Raw genomic sequence first — 14,870 nt, forward strand, 5'->3', positions numbered from 1 at the left:
GGCATTATGTAGTCACACATACAAATGCCCTTCATAGTTTGAACCATTTTTTTCAAGGACAAATTTTCTTGAGATTGTTCCTATATTTAAATTAAAAAAACAAAACAAAACACAGAGGGGAAAAAAAGAGAAAGAAGGAAGAGATAGAACTTAATTACAATCATGCTCGTTAACACAATTAGTCATTTTAAGCACACCAAAAATATTTTTAGATAATGACTATAATTATCTTAAATAAAACAGAGATGCTTGGAAAAGAATGTATTGGTAAACTATCGCTGCTGAAATCCTGAATCCACTTCAGTCACTATTTCTCATTTCACAGTCAAGCTTCCCGCTGGGGGTGAGCTACTGTGACCCACAGTGAGTGTGAGAACGTGAGCTCATCCACCCTTCTCTGTGGCTGTTTTTAAAGCTGAGGTAATAAGCACCTTAGCTCCTCAAGGATCTCTAGTTGCTATAAAAGAAAGGACTGTCTCTCTGGAAGCAATATGTTGGTGACAGAGGGCAGGTCTCAAAGACGAAATCATGAGCGGTAATTACCTGGGCATGTAAAGGACTCTCTCGGCCACCACAAAACCCACCCTGAAGAAGAGATTGCTGGCTGGAATGAACGGGAAAACCAGGAACAACAAGCCCACTAACACTTCCTTATGCTCCAGTCTCTGAAACACACAACAGTGAAGGATAAATTAATTTGGGTTAATTCCACTTCAGTCAGCATTTAACCATCTCTTTCATTTCCAAGTTCTCATTGAAGGAATGAGTAAATGTAAATTAGTCCAATGAAAACCTTTTGATCAGTGGCTGAATTCATCAGAGGAAGTCCTCAGGCTAACACCTCTGGTGTGTCAAAATATTGCAGGGACCCAGACACACATTTGCTACCCAGAACCATCTGATATTTGCATAATACAGTCAGTCACCATTACTCCTTGTTTCTGCCCAGCCATCCAGCAACCCTGTTCCTCGGTTCTGCCCCCTTCAGAATCTCTGTCCCCCCAGGCAACTCATTTCTCATTTCCAGAGAGTAAAACAACTGACATACTCAAGCTCAATAAAGTGTTATGGAAAAGTACTGTCCTCTCAGAAATAGGGAGCATAACAAAAAAACAAAAAAACAAACCAACAACAACAACAAAAAACCCACACACAATCCCACAAGACAAGCAGAGCACATCATAACAGAAATTAAATGCAAATGGTAAAATCTGGTACCAGTGAGGAAGATCAATTGAGCTGAGAAGTTTTTTAACACCTCTCAAATTAAGCCAATAAGCAAGTATTTATTCCATGAATGTTTTGGGGATCAAAATTTATTGCAATGATAACTCAGTAAATTGATAAAGCACCTATTAATTTGTAAAGATTTTTCTGTCACTTAAAAAATTTCTGTTTATTACTAATACTATGTTGTAATGGACACTGTAGAAAGTAGCTTGTATTTCCATGAGTGTATATGATATGAACACATCTGAAGAGAGGCCTATTTAAAATAAATTTTAATGTAATGGTTTTATTTTCTTCCTTTTAAAAAAATTTTAAAAAAGGTCCTGGCTGGTTGGCTCAGCGGTAGAGCGTCGGCCTGGCGTGCAGGGGACCCCGGTTCGATTCCCGGCCAGGGCACATAGAAGAAGCACCCATTTGCTTCTCCACCCCCACCCTCCTTCCTCTCTGTCTCTCTTCCCCTCCCGCAGCCAAGGCTCCATTGGAGCAAAGATGGCCCGGGCGCTGGGGATGGCTCCTTGGTCTCTGCCCCAGGTGCTAGAGTGGCTCTGGTCTCGGCAGAGCGACGCCCCGAGGGGCAGAGCATCGCCCCTGGTGGGCGTGCCGGGTGGATCCAGGTTGGGCGCATGCGGGAGTCTGTCTGACTGTCTCTCCCCGTTTCCAGCTTCAGAAAAATACAAAAAAAAAAAAAAAAATTAAAAAAACCAAATGCAACTTTCCATATTACAGTTTTAAACATTTTTATGAATATTTTAAAGTCAGTTACTTTTAATAATTATATAAGAATAAATAAAAAATTTCAAAAATATATATATAAGACCCCCTAATACAAACTAGTGATATTTTAAGTATACAAAGTAAAAATTTTAAACATGTTGACACATTTGTCACTTGGATTTTATTAAAATTCTTTATACTACAACATATAGAGTAATAAAATTTCTCACAGCAAATTCATATGAACAAATATGATTTGGACAATTTCTCTTAATAGTTAATGATCTGTAAGTAATGATCTCATTTTTTACCTGAAAGAACCATACTTTTTAGAATTAAAAGATGAAAGATAAAAAACGTGCATAACAAATCAAATGGGTGCAATAATGTTGCATTTTTTATGACCCACAAAAATTGATTTTAAAAAATGGGTGAGAAAAGTAGCAGTTCATTATATTTAAAAGTTGCATGATATCTTTGTAATTTAGATTATATAAATATTTTGAGTTTTCAAAGAACATTTTAGTTCAAGAGCTTAAAGTTTACATAGGTAATTTATAAAAGAATAAACACCATCATAAAAATCCTGTGACATTAAGCACAAGTATTTCTTGCTAAAATGAAAAAAAAATCTCTGATAAAGAAGTACAAGTTGGTAGTTACAAAACAGTCACAGGAATGTAAAAGACAGCATAGGGAATATAGTCACTAATACTGTAATGACTATGTATGGTGCTGAATGGGTAGTGGAAATATCACAAGGAACACTTTGCCAAGTACGGTGTTGTTTAACCAATATGCTGCACACCTAAAACTACTGCAAAGTAATATTGATGTAAATTATAACTAAAAAATAGTAATATATAGCCTCATCTGTGGTGGTACAGTGGGTGGTATGTCAACCAGGAACGTTGAGGTCACCAGCTCAAAACCCTGGGCTTGCCCAGTCAAGACACATGTGAGAACCAACTATGAGTTGATGCTTCCTGCTCTTCCTTCCGTCTCCCTCCCCCAGCCTTTCTCTCTCCCTCTCCCTCTCTGTCTTCTCTCTCTCTAAAATCAATAAATAAAATCTTAAAAAAAACACATACACACACTCAGGGGTCCTCGGGTTACAACAGTCTCAACATATGACTTTTTGTGTTTACGATGCTCACTCCCATAAAAACTTGAAAAAATTGAGACGTGAGTGCTTCGGCTTATGTTGTTAGTGTCACACTTACGGACTATTACATGAGCAAACTAGTTTGGTTGTGTGCAGCAGAAGAACATGCAGTAACACAGCATACGAGTGAGGGAGTTGGTGTCTCCCAATATGCTTACTTATGCCATTTTGGACTGTGAAAAGTGCAAGTATTCTGTTTGTGTTAGGCTAGGGCAGGGTAGTTACCCTTTTTATACCTACCGCCCACTTTTGTATCTCTGTTAGTAGTAAAATTTTCTAACCGCCCACCGGTTCCACAGTAATGGTGATTTATAAAGTAGGGAAGTACTTTATAAAATTTATAAAGCAGTTAAAGCATATAATAATAATTACTTACCAAGTACTTTATGTTGGATTTTCGCTGTTTGGCAGAATAAATCTTTATAAAACAACTTACTATAGTTAAATCTATCTTTTTATTTATACTTTGGTTCCTCTGCTACCACCCACCATGAAAGCTGGAATGCCCACTAGTGGGTGGTAGGGACCAGGTTGACTACCACTGGGCTAGGGTGTGTTTCAACTTACACCAAAACTCGGGTTACGTCACTGTCATAGGAACAGAACTGTGTCATAACCCAAGAACCCCCTGAATAGATTAAAAATAAATAAATACATAAATAAAATCCTAGACAATGAATATCTTATTGAGAGTTCCTCATAATCTCTGAGTGTATTATTAAGTACAGGGTTGGTATGCTTTTTTCATAGGTGCACTTTTACTTTTTTAAAGATAGTTGAGCCTTAGCTGTGATGGTCAGTGGATAAAACATCAACTTGGAATGCTGAAGTCACTGGTTTGAAACCCTGGGCTTGCCTGGTCAAGGCAAATACAAGAAGTAACTACAACAAGTTGATGCTTCCTGCTCCATTCCCCGCTTTCTCTTTCTCTCTTCTCTTTCTAAAATCAATAAATAAAATTTTAAAAATAAATATAGTTGAATATTTCTTTCAACTCTTTACAAAAACTGGAATGCTTTTCATAAAAGTGTTCATTTATCTTCATATAGAGATTTCTAAAGAGAATTTAATACTCCTTATTTGTTAATCCTATAGAATTAGAAAGAACAAAGGTTATGAAAGAACTCCAACTGGGCTATTATCCAGGTCTCCAGCTGTTGTTTTATCCAAAGAAGGCCTCCCTGCCTCTCATCAAAGTTATTAGAGAACAGCCTTCACTGGGATTATGAAAGAGCCATCACCTTCACAGCCTCAATATCACAACTTTTTGTCTGACCTAAGCCCCAGTTCTTCACTATGATGGGCATATGGTTATGTCCTTGACAGAACACTGAGTGCTTCAGCAGCCATTAGTTTGGAAGGAGGTGTTAGTAGAAACCCAACTCCATGCTGCCTCCCTCCTCATTCACTGAGCCCCAGCAGTGGGCAGGATCCCCAAATGCTCACTGCTGCTGGGGACATGGAGATGGATATTTCAGGCTCCAAGTGCAATCTTTATATACTTTATGGCAGAGGTCTCAAACTCACAGCTGCGGGCCGCGGGCCCACCAATTTTGTGCAGCCCGCAGACTGGCCCGCAGATTAATCCACGAAGTTTGATTAGTCTGCGGGCCGCACAAAATTGGTGGGCGGGCCGCATGGCAACGAGTTTGAGATCCCTGCTATGGCAATCATTTCAGTTATAATTACATATTTATCTCTGTGTTTGCTACCTGCACTATCTCCACTAGACTGTAAGCTATGTGAAAGCAAGGAGCTAGCCAGCTGTGTTCACTGGTACATGATTTGTGTTTAGTTCAGTGCCTGGTGCTTAGTAGGTCTTCAGAGAAAACTGGATGTGAACAAAGGAAAAGGCAGTGAGGATTTCCTGGTGGAGGTGACAATCTGGCTATGAAAATGAGTGAATGCCTACAAGACAAATTTGGTGGTGCTTGTGGGGAGGGATCAGTTGATCTAATTCCAGAGGGCAGATACAGAATGTACAAAACAGGATAAAACTATCCATGTTGGCAGTTGGCAATTCATGATGATCTCGTATGCCCTGTGTGTAGCTGACCTGTATTTAGATGCCAATAGGGAGCTAGAGAAAGGTCTGATAGGTAAAGAAAGAAGAGCAAGTCAGGGTCCAGGAGAAGGTGTCCAGATTCAAATTGTGGTCCTGCTATCAACACACCATTAGTCACTCTGAGCAGGCACCTCATTACCTCTCCCATGTCTCAACTATAAAATGAGACAAGTGAGGCTCAGGGCTCAGCAGGGCTGGATCATCACAAAAATTTCTTGATCAATGAAAGTCCACAATACTGGACTTGAGAGTTGTGGGCTTAGAGGCTACCACTCCACAGTGCTAGAGGGGCTGTTCTTACGGTGTGTTTTTCCTTGTTTTCAAAACACTCGCCTGACCTGTGGTGGCGCAGTAGATAAAGCGTCAACCTGGAAATGCTGAGGTCGCCGGTTCGAAACCCTGGGCTTGCCTGGTCAAGGCACATATGGGAGTTGATGCTTCCAGCTCCTCCCCACCCCCTTCTCTCCTCTCTGTCTCTCTCTCTCCTCTCTAAAAATGAATAAATAAAATAAAATAAAATAAACAAAAAAACAAAAAAAACAAAACACTCGATTGAAGACAGTGGCATTGCACCCACATTAAATAAAGTGTTTCATTATTATTTCATTTTGAAAGAAAAAATAATATTCATGAAAAGATTCTTTATTCTCAAATTGAGTTGATGATTATATTGTCTTCCCTTTATCCCCATTAGGTTAAGAGGAATAGAAAATATTCATGAGCATATTTCTTTAAGCTGTGAGCCAATCAGCTAAGCATTAAGTTAGGAAAAACTATGTCATGGATGTGGCTGAATTTCTAGAATGAGAAAGACTGGGAGGAAAGCCAAGTTTGTATCCTGTGGATCCCAGATGAGACAAAATTGCCTAAGTAATTTATAGCTTATTTTAGCCTAATAGAGTCAGATGAAATGCAAACAAAATATGAGTGGGGGGAAAAAGAGAAAATCTGTGGCCTTTTCCAAAGTACATAGAAATGCATTTATTTCTAGGAGGAGAAGCAAATGGAAATTTACCTATTCCAAATTATATGAGGGGATGAAAATATAATGAGAATTCCAAGAGTTTATTATACAGTCATTAATAGTACCTGGTATTTACTGATTAACCGTGCAACTTCATACAAATTATTTTACTTTTCTGAGTTTTAATTTGATGATCAGTTAAACAAAAGTAAAGGTATTGATACCTATTGTATTCTTAGGAAAAATGTGTGAGAGATTCACTATGATTTTCTTTTCTGGCTTGGAAGGATATAAAGAAGCAGCCTTCTGAGCTGTCAAGAGGTAAGAAGCACTTCACACCCCTCTGAAGGTGCCCAGAGCGCTCGTCAGCCATTGGCACCGCCACGGATCTCAACCAGCAGCTCAGCTTTCTCAAAACCAGCAATTACTTCCAAGGAAATCCAGCCCCAGAATCCAAGTCTAGGCTGGCAGCTTGTGGTTTATTCACTCCCTTTCTTAATCCTAGTTCACCTTCTAAAGCACTGGTCACAAATGAGGACACACACACACACACACACGCACGCGCATGCGCATTGTGGCCAGCAGCATATGGGTGTGTGCTCACAAGAAGACTCCTTCTCGTCCCATTCAACAAAGACACCATCCACTCACTGCAGGGTGTTCCCATCCATAGGGCCAGAGAAAGGCCCTTTTACAGTAATTATCATTATTACCATTATCATATTTTCTCTCATCTCTAAAGAGGTTTCAGAAAAATGGTGCAGTGCATTCAGGGTGTGAGCATGTTCTCACAGTTCTACACACAGCACAGTTACATTTCAACCCTAAGGGTTATTTGGCAGCTCTAGGCCCCAGCTGTCTGCAAAGCTCTTCGGCACTGGGAGTAAAGAAGGTATTTGCCAAGCTGACAAGTGGCATGGCTGGACACTGAGCAGGCCCTCCTTTTTGTCTGTTTATGGGCCTACTTCCTCCATCAGACTATGCATTCCTGCATGAGTCACCATCTCAGGTGAACTTTTTATCTACATACCTAGTACATACCTATCTGACATGCACCAGGTATGTGTTGTGGCAGTAAAGATCAGGGATGTGAGTTGCAGATAGATCATTGGGGTTCTCAAGCACCCCAACAGCCATTGCAGGGATTTGCTGCTAAGGAAATCTTTTATGGGTTTGGTAACCCTCAGAAACACAGTATGTGCAATATTAATTTGGGGTGGAAAGCTTTAATTCCTTGAGCATCCAAGAGTATCTTATCACCTTGGCACAGAGGGCCAACAGTGCTGTGGTATTTTTAATCAGGAAAAGCGCGTACCTTCTGCCCGTCTCTAATTCTGGTCACTGCTCCTTCCAGGTCCACCGTGATCACTGACTTTTGTGCTCAGGAAAATTGAAATCTTTCATTTTATTGAAATTCAATTTTAACTTTTTGAGTGTTTCAATTTTTTAGAATATCCCATAATTTACTACTATTGTTACTGTATTTTCTATTGAGAAAGACAAGTTATTTAATCAACTGGAATCCCCTCTTGCTTTACTTGACTGCACAACAGTGTCTCGTTTCTTATGCGGGGTTTGAGCTGAACTCCAGTTACTGAGCTGGGCAGTGAGCGAGGCTCCTCCTCTGGCTCAGTGACTCCCAAATTGCAACCCTGCAATTTGTGCAAGTTTAAATTAATTCCAGTTTAATCTTCACTACAACTCTGTGGAGATATTATCCCTGTTGTAAACTCTAATGTCTTAGACCTTTGGGTCCTTCACAAATATTTATAATTGAAATCAGCAGAAATGTCAGAGGGTTATTGTATTATTTCCATGAGAAATATTCCTCAAGGCTGCATAGGCCTTGAGGTCTCCTAGCAAAATTGGGGGGCCTGGGTTCTCACTGTGCTGCTGTGTACAGTTTAAGAATTTTAGGCCCTGGCTGGGTGGCTCAATGGATAAAATACTGTCACTGTGCACTGAGGTCAGGGACTCAATCCCTGGTCAGGACACATAGGAGAGGCAACCAATGAGCGCACAACTAAATGGAGCTAAGTTGAACAACAAGTAGATGCCACTCTCTCTCCCTTCTTTGCTCTCTCTCCCAAATCAATGGAAAACCCTTTTAATGATTTTTCAGTTTTTCAGTGGCCCAACACCCCAACTGCTGTCTATTAAAAATGCATCAGTGAGGCTCTACTTGAATAAATCAGAGGCTCAGGTTTATTTAAAACAGCGTGAACACTGACCTGGCAAAAGCCCTGAGAGGCTCTCAAGGATGATGCTAACATAGACTGCATAAAATAGATGGAGAACTGGCCCCCACACACTAACTGAGAGGCCCAAGAGGATACTATCAAGACCAGAATGGGAAGTGCCCAAGCTAGAGGGGTAAGGACAGAAAGAGCTGGTCTGTTTGGGGCAACAGGCTTCTGTCTGAGCCGTGCACAGATGTACCTTAAACTTATTTCCACTGGGCTTCCTGAACTTCTTCACTGTGGTCTGTGTTTTCCACTGACTTTTACAGCCGCTCCCTCCTCTGCCTCTTTCTGCCACTAGTTCTGCTTGCCTATCTACAGGCACAGATCTTGTCTGGGGCTTCTCTCCATGATGACAGCTCTCACCTGGCCCCTCTGTTGCCTCATCAGGCTACCTGCTAACTGTCAATTTTCATATTGGCTCCACTAACCCTGCCCACATCACTGCATAAGGTCCCTTCATAAACTCTTCAATCACCTCACTGATTGTGTCATATGTTTCCTGCCAGGACTCTGATAGGTCAGCTCAAAGTGAAAGACTTTGGGGAGGGAAGTAGAGGTGTGAACTCCAAAAAGGGAACAGAACTCTGGATCTTGTGAGCTGATACAAGCCAGCTCCAGCCCACTCTTGACTTGGTCCCATCCTTGTATTGTTGTATTTCCAGTCTGTTTCAGCCCTTGAGTGAACCACCCTTTTAAATGCCATTGTGGTTATAGAAAATTTGAAATGTTGCATAAAAACAGTAAAGACAAATACCAATCTAAGAGAGCTTTCTTTATCTGGCAAATGAAATTGGGACCAATCTCTCAATAATTGGAAAAGAGAAAGTCTTAAACTTTTACTGCTATTGTGATATTAAATGCAACAAACTACTTCCTAGGATTCAGACAAGATCTAGAATCTGAATTCCATAGCAGCAATGCAGGAAGCAAGAGGAATTTGGGGGCAGTCTTAAGGGTAGATAGAATAAGAACATTTGAAAGCTGATTTTCAGACCCTCAGTTACTGCTGCCAAATTCCTTGGTGACTATACCTTCAGCTGGGGCCCATAGTTAGTCCCACTGGACACAATGCCACACTGCAAGAGGTTTAAGGACAGTCCTCCCATGACATGCACACAGGTCACACCTCAAATGAAAGCATGGGAAGGAAACCACTAGCAATTATTTTCCTTCCTAGTCTGAGAGCAATGAGACAGGCTGAGTGGGACAGAAAATGGCTTTGGTTCAATATCTCAACAGCAGAGCTGCCAACCCACACTCTACTTGGCTCAAGCTGGTGATATCATTTCCTCACTTTCATGTGCTCTAAAATTTACTCATAAATGCACGGGGAGAACGTTTTAAAAGGGGAAATGAATGAAGAAATTATGCCCCCTCAGAGACAAAAGTAGATTTGTACACCCTGTGTCTGCCCTGAGCCAATCCAAACATGGCTCTTTCCCATGCCAACCTCTCCTCACCAGGAAGCCTCCTCACCAGAGGCCCTAATGAATAGAAAGCTGAAGGCAGATTAAAATCAGAGCGTCCCTAAACTCACAGTTTCGATTTCTGGTCCTTGGTTCTGGACTTCAGTTTTTTGCATAGAGTTTTCTGTCTGATTTGCTTTTAATCAACAGTCTGAATCTCCTGGCCAACATTAGTTCCTGAGATTGAAACGTCTTATCTCATAAGAGCACACAATTATGTTGCAGGGTTAAATCGGGGGGGGGGGGGGAGGGGAGGGTGAAGCTCTCAGATTGCTTGACTCTAATTGAGAATTAACTAATCCCTAACTTTATTTGGAAATGTATGTTAAATCCTGCATAGGTGTGTTTTATTAAATGTTTAAAGAAAAATAAAAACAAAAATCTTTTAAAACGGTCTTTAGACATGACATAATTGGAAAATGTTAAACTAGAGGACCAATGCCATTTATTTAGTTAATCAAGCACCAGTAAGGAGTTACAAAAATTATGTAAATTAGAAAAATGTTGTTTAAGAAACATTTTTTTTTTCTTGAAGTGAAACTATTACAGGAATTTGTGGAAAAATGAGAGAAGTCAGAGAAATGAATTTCCTTCATTTCTACCTGTGGTTTTGAACAAAAAGGGAAAAGGTACCAAAAGCTATGTATTGAGAAAAAAAAAAAAAAGAGTGAGGAGACTAGAGAGATAAAGGGGAAAGGCAAGAGAAGATTTCATCTAACGCCATGTTCAACATACATTATTTCCTGTGTGCTACGGGGGGAGACGCGCAGATGGGGCGATAAAGGCCACCTGGAAAGTGGTAGTGGTACAGGACGGAGGAAAATCAAATATCTCCTCTGCTCACACCATATGCCACTTGTTTGACTCAAACTTTCCCACCGGAATTTCATGATAATATTATAACATAGGTAATTATCCCCAATTTTACAGATGGGAAATTGAAGCTCAGAGGAATCAGAGGGCCTAAGATACTTATCTAAGTTGATCCAGTTAGCAAGAAACAACTATTTCAAACTGAGGTCTGTCTGGTTCATTCCAAAGATTGTCCTTCTGCCACAGCTTACACGGCTCTGGGATCCAAACCTAATGTCATGTATGTGTGTATGGGTGTGTGTGTATATGGGGGGTTGGGTGGGATATTTCAGACCTTCACTGCCTTCTGGCTTTGTCACAGAAACACAGTGACAGCAGATAAGAGCCAGTAATTTGCAGGTTGCCAAGCAAGGCATTACTGTGAGAGTCTAGAAAATCTCACCCCCAAGGCCAGTGACAGAGGGCACGATTGACTCACTTTGCCAGATAAATGCAGACATAAGTATTCTACAGGCTACAGGGATCAGCAGGGTATGTGGCACAGAATATGTATTCCTTGTCAAGTATTCTGCTTGCATGAGTGGTTTCAGATGGCCCAGTTCCTCATTCTGACGAACAGCCTCTGGAAGAATGGACATATTCACATCTACCAGTCAGAATAGAGTAAGATATAGTCATTTATTTGACTGATCTTAGTTATTGAATTTTTAAAATTATATTTCAGAAGACTTGAGATAAGAATAACAATTATTATTGATACAAGAAATTAAATACTGTGATGAAACTGCCATTCTTAGTAATGAAAATAAGAGAACATTCACATACTAGTGACCACAGAGACACAATGAATGAACTTGGACAGCTAAATGGAGCAGAGGCTTTTTAAATTTTAATCTATACATGCCCTGCAACCTGGTATTGCTCTAAGCTTCCATTTTTAATATTCAACTCTTTATCTATGAACTGTTTTTTTAAAATCATATTTTTTTTTCAATTATAGTTGACGTACAATATTATACTAGTTTCAGGTGTATACCCTAGTGATTAATGTTTAATCATTATATAACTTACTTAGTGATCATCCTGATAAATCTCATACCCATCTGACACCATACCTGATTAGAATATTGACTAGACTATGTTCCCTATGCTGTACTTTACACCCCCATGACTATTCTGTAACTATCAATTTCTTAATCCCTTCACCCTTTCCACCCATCCTCCAACCTCCCTATATCTGGCCACAGTCAAAACATTCTCTGTAGTATCTATAAGTCTGTTGCTGTTCTGCTTATTTGCTTAGAGTCAATTATTGATAGATATGTATTTATCTCCATTGTATTGTTCACATTTTTTATCTTTCTTCTTCTTGAAGTAGACCTTTGAAACATTTCATGTTATACTAGTTTGATGGTGATGAATTCCTTAGCTTTTTCTTGTTTGGAAAGCTCTTTATCTGTCCTTCAATTCTTTGCGGTGTATAGTAATCTTGGTTGCAGGTCTGGCTTTTCATCACTTTAAATATTTCTTGCTAATCCATTCTGGCCTGTAAAGTTTCTGTTGAGAAATCAGCTAACAGTATTATTGGAGCTCCCTTGTAGGTAACTAGCTGCTCTTCTCTTGTTCCTTTTAAGATTCTTTCTTTGTCTTGAATCATTTGTATTTTAATTATGTGTTTTAGTGTGGGCTCTTTTGAGTTTCTTTTGTTTGGGATTCTACAATTCCTGGACTTATATGTCTATTTCCTTCACCAGGTTCAGAAAGTTTTCTGTCATTATTTTTTTCAAATAGGTTTTCAATTTCTCGCTCTCTCTTTTCTCCTTTTGGCACTCTCATGATATGAATGTTGACATGCTTGAAGTTCTCCCAAAGGTTCCTTACACTATCTTCTTTTTCTTTTTTTCCTCTTGTATTTTTCTGAAGCTAGAAATGGGAAGGCAGTCAGACAGACTCCTGCATGCGCCCGACTGGGACTCACCTGGCATGCCCACCAAGAGGTGATGCTCTGCCCACCAGGGGGCGATTCTTTGCCCATCTGGGGCATTGCTCCATTGCAGCTGGAGCCATTCTAGCACCTGAGAAGGATGCCATAGAGCCATCAGTGCCCAGGCCAACTTTGCTCCAGTGGAGCCTTGGCTGTGGGAGGGGAAGAGAGAGACAGAGAGGAAGGAGAGGGGGAGGAGTGGAGAAGCAGATGGGCGCTTCTCCTGTGTGCCCTGGCCGGGAATCGAACCCAGGACTTCCACACGCCGGGCTGAAGTTCTACCGCTGAGCCAACCAGCCAAGGCCTGGTCTTTTTTTCTTTTTGCTCTTCTGATTGGGTGTTTTTTGCTTCCTTATACTCCAAATTGCTGATTTAATTCTTGGCTTTAGTTACTCCACCATTGATTCCCTGTAAATTATTCTTCATTTCAGTTAGCATATCCTTCATATTGACTGGAGCTTTGTTATGGTTTCCGTTTCCTTTCTTATGTTGTTGAAGTTCTTTCTTACTAAGCCACTGAGTCTCCTTATAACCAGTGTCTTGAACTCCGCATCTAGTAGTTTGCTTGTCTCCATTTTACTCAGTCCTTTTTCTGGAGTTTTGTTCTCTCCTTTCAGTAAGGACATGTTTCTTTGTCTCTTCATTTTGTCAGCTTCCCTGTGTTTTTTTTTTTTTTTAATTTTATTTTTTCTATGTATTAGGTAGAGCTGCTACATGTCTCACGCTTGGAAGAATGGCCTAATGTCATAGGTATCCTGTCGGATCCAGTGTCATACCTCCCTCTCCACCTGAGTTGGGCACTCCAGGTGTGCCCTTATCCCCCATGTGGACTGTGTATACCCTTTTGTTGTAGTTGAGCTTTGACTGCTCCTGCCATGTAAACTGGAAGGATTTACCCCCAAGCCAATAGGCTATAAGAATTGGCTGCAACCCCTGTGGAGGATCTGCTGTGCAGAGGCCCACACCACAGAGCAGGACCTACTTCTGTGGGGCTCTGGTGCCTGCTGAGTCTGCCCCTGAGTGTGTCACTTGTGGAGGTGGTTGAGTAGTGCTTCAACGTGGTGTAAAGCTGTGCACTGGGTATGATGGCTCTGGATCTCTCGGAGGTGCAGGTCAAGGTCTCCACTTGTATTCTTTCTGGGGCTTCCTGCCATTAGCTGAAAAGCAATCTGCAGATAGCTGTTACTTGTGCTGGACTTGGAGGTGCTAAGGAGAGGCCAAGCTGTGAACCAAGGCCAGCTGCCACTAGCACTGGACCTGCGGCCACTTAGCAAGAGCTATGGGGTATTCCTAGGCCAGATGCTGTTTGTTTGAGAGACTTTTGATAAAGTCTGAAGCACGAGCCAAGACAGCCCATTTATATAGAAAAGCCACTGGAAACAGCTTGGGTCGGCCCACACCTTATGTGGGGTAGGGTTTCAGGGAATCACCAGGGTGGGGTAAACAGTGTAAGCTAAGTTGAGGGAGACTCAGATATGACACCTGCCTGCTGGCTCTGTTGGTATATGGCTCAGCAAAGGAATAATTGCTTCTGCCAGCACTTCTGTCTGGGAGAAAGCCTGCCCCATCCCCAGCCCTTATCCTAATGCCAGACAAGTCAGTTCCTCCTTGTATGTCCCTGGTGTGAACTGTTTATATGTAAATTTTAGAAATGTGACACTAACTATGATAAGCCATTTTATCTTGTCACATAGCTGTTATATTCATATATTATATATATATACATACATGCATACATATATACACATGAAGAATTCTTTCAAGAGAGCAGATTCAGAAAATCAAAATAGTGGTTTTTCCCTAAGAGGGTAACACATATAATGTCCTATGGTGCTGGCATAAAAGCTAGCTGAGTAGATTCAGGGGAAAGGTGGTATCTGTACTCCTACGAGACACCACTGGATTCAGGAGAGATCCTGTTCAGAGGAAGGTCAGTGGTGCATTAGACAAGGTACCCAGAGCCTGTCCAGAGCAGAGTACAGAAGAGAGAGAAAGAGCCCATGGCTTAGGGACCCAAGTTTTGCATCATGCTCACCCCATCTAGCTCTGGCTGCAGAAATAGAGATGACATTGTTATGCCACAGACTTCTAGGTCAAGAACTATAGCTTAATAAGGTGACAGTGTGGGTGCAGGGCAGGAATGATTAACCAGTTTTCTCCCCTGGGTAGGAATTCAATTAGAAACCAAGATGGATTTAACCATGCAAATGAAGTCATGAGTGATTT

At 40.9% G+C, this 14,870-nt stretch overlaps 1 protein-coding gene across 2 annotated transcripts in view; it reads right to left on the minus strand.

Moving 5' to 3' along the window:
- Positions 1-14,870, minus strand: part of TMTC1 (transmembrane O-mannosyltransferase targeting cadherins 1) — a 297,501-nt gene that overhangs the window by 118,528 nt on the left and 164,103 nt on the right. For both annotated transcript variants that reach the window (XM_066258034.1, XM_066258033.1), the window contains one exon: positions 544-665. In XM_066258034.1, the coding sequence (XP_066114131.1) occupies positions 544-665 (122 nt within the window). The remainder of the gene's footprint in view (positions 1-543; positions 666-14,870) is intronic.

The sequence above is a fragment of the Saccopteryx bilineata genome, chromosome 2 (genome assembly GCF_036850765.1).
Source record: "Saccopteryx bilineata isolate mSacBil1 chromosome 2, mSacBil1_pri_phased_curated, whole genome shotgun sequence".
Classification (NCBI taxonomy): Eukaryota; Metazoa; Chordata; class Mammalia; order Chiroptera; family Emballonuridae; genus Saccopteryx; species Saccopteryx bilineata.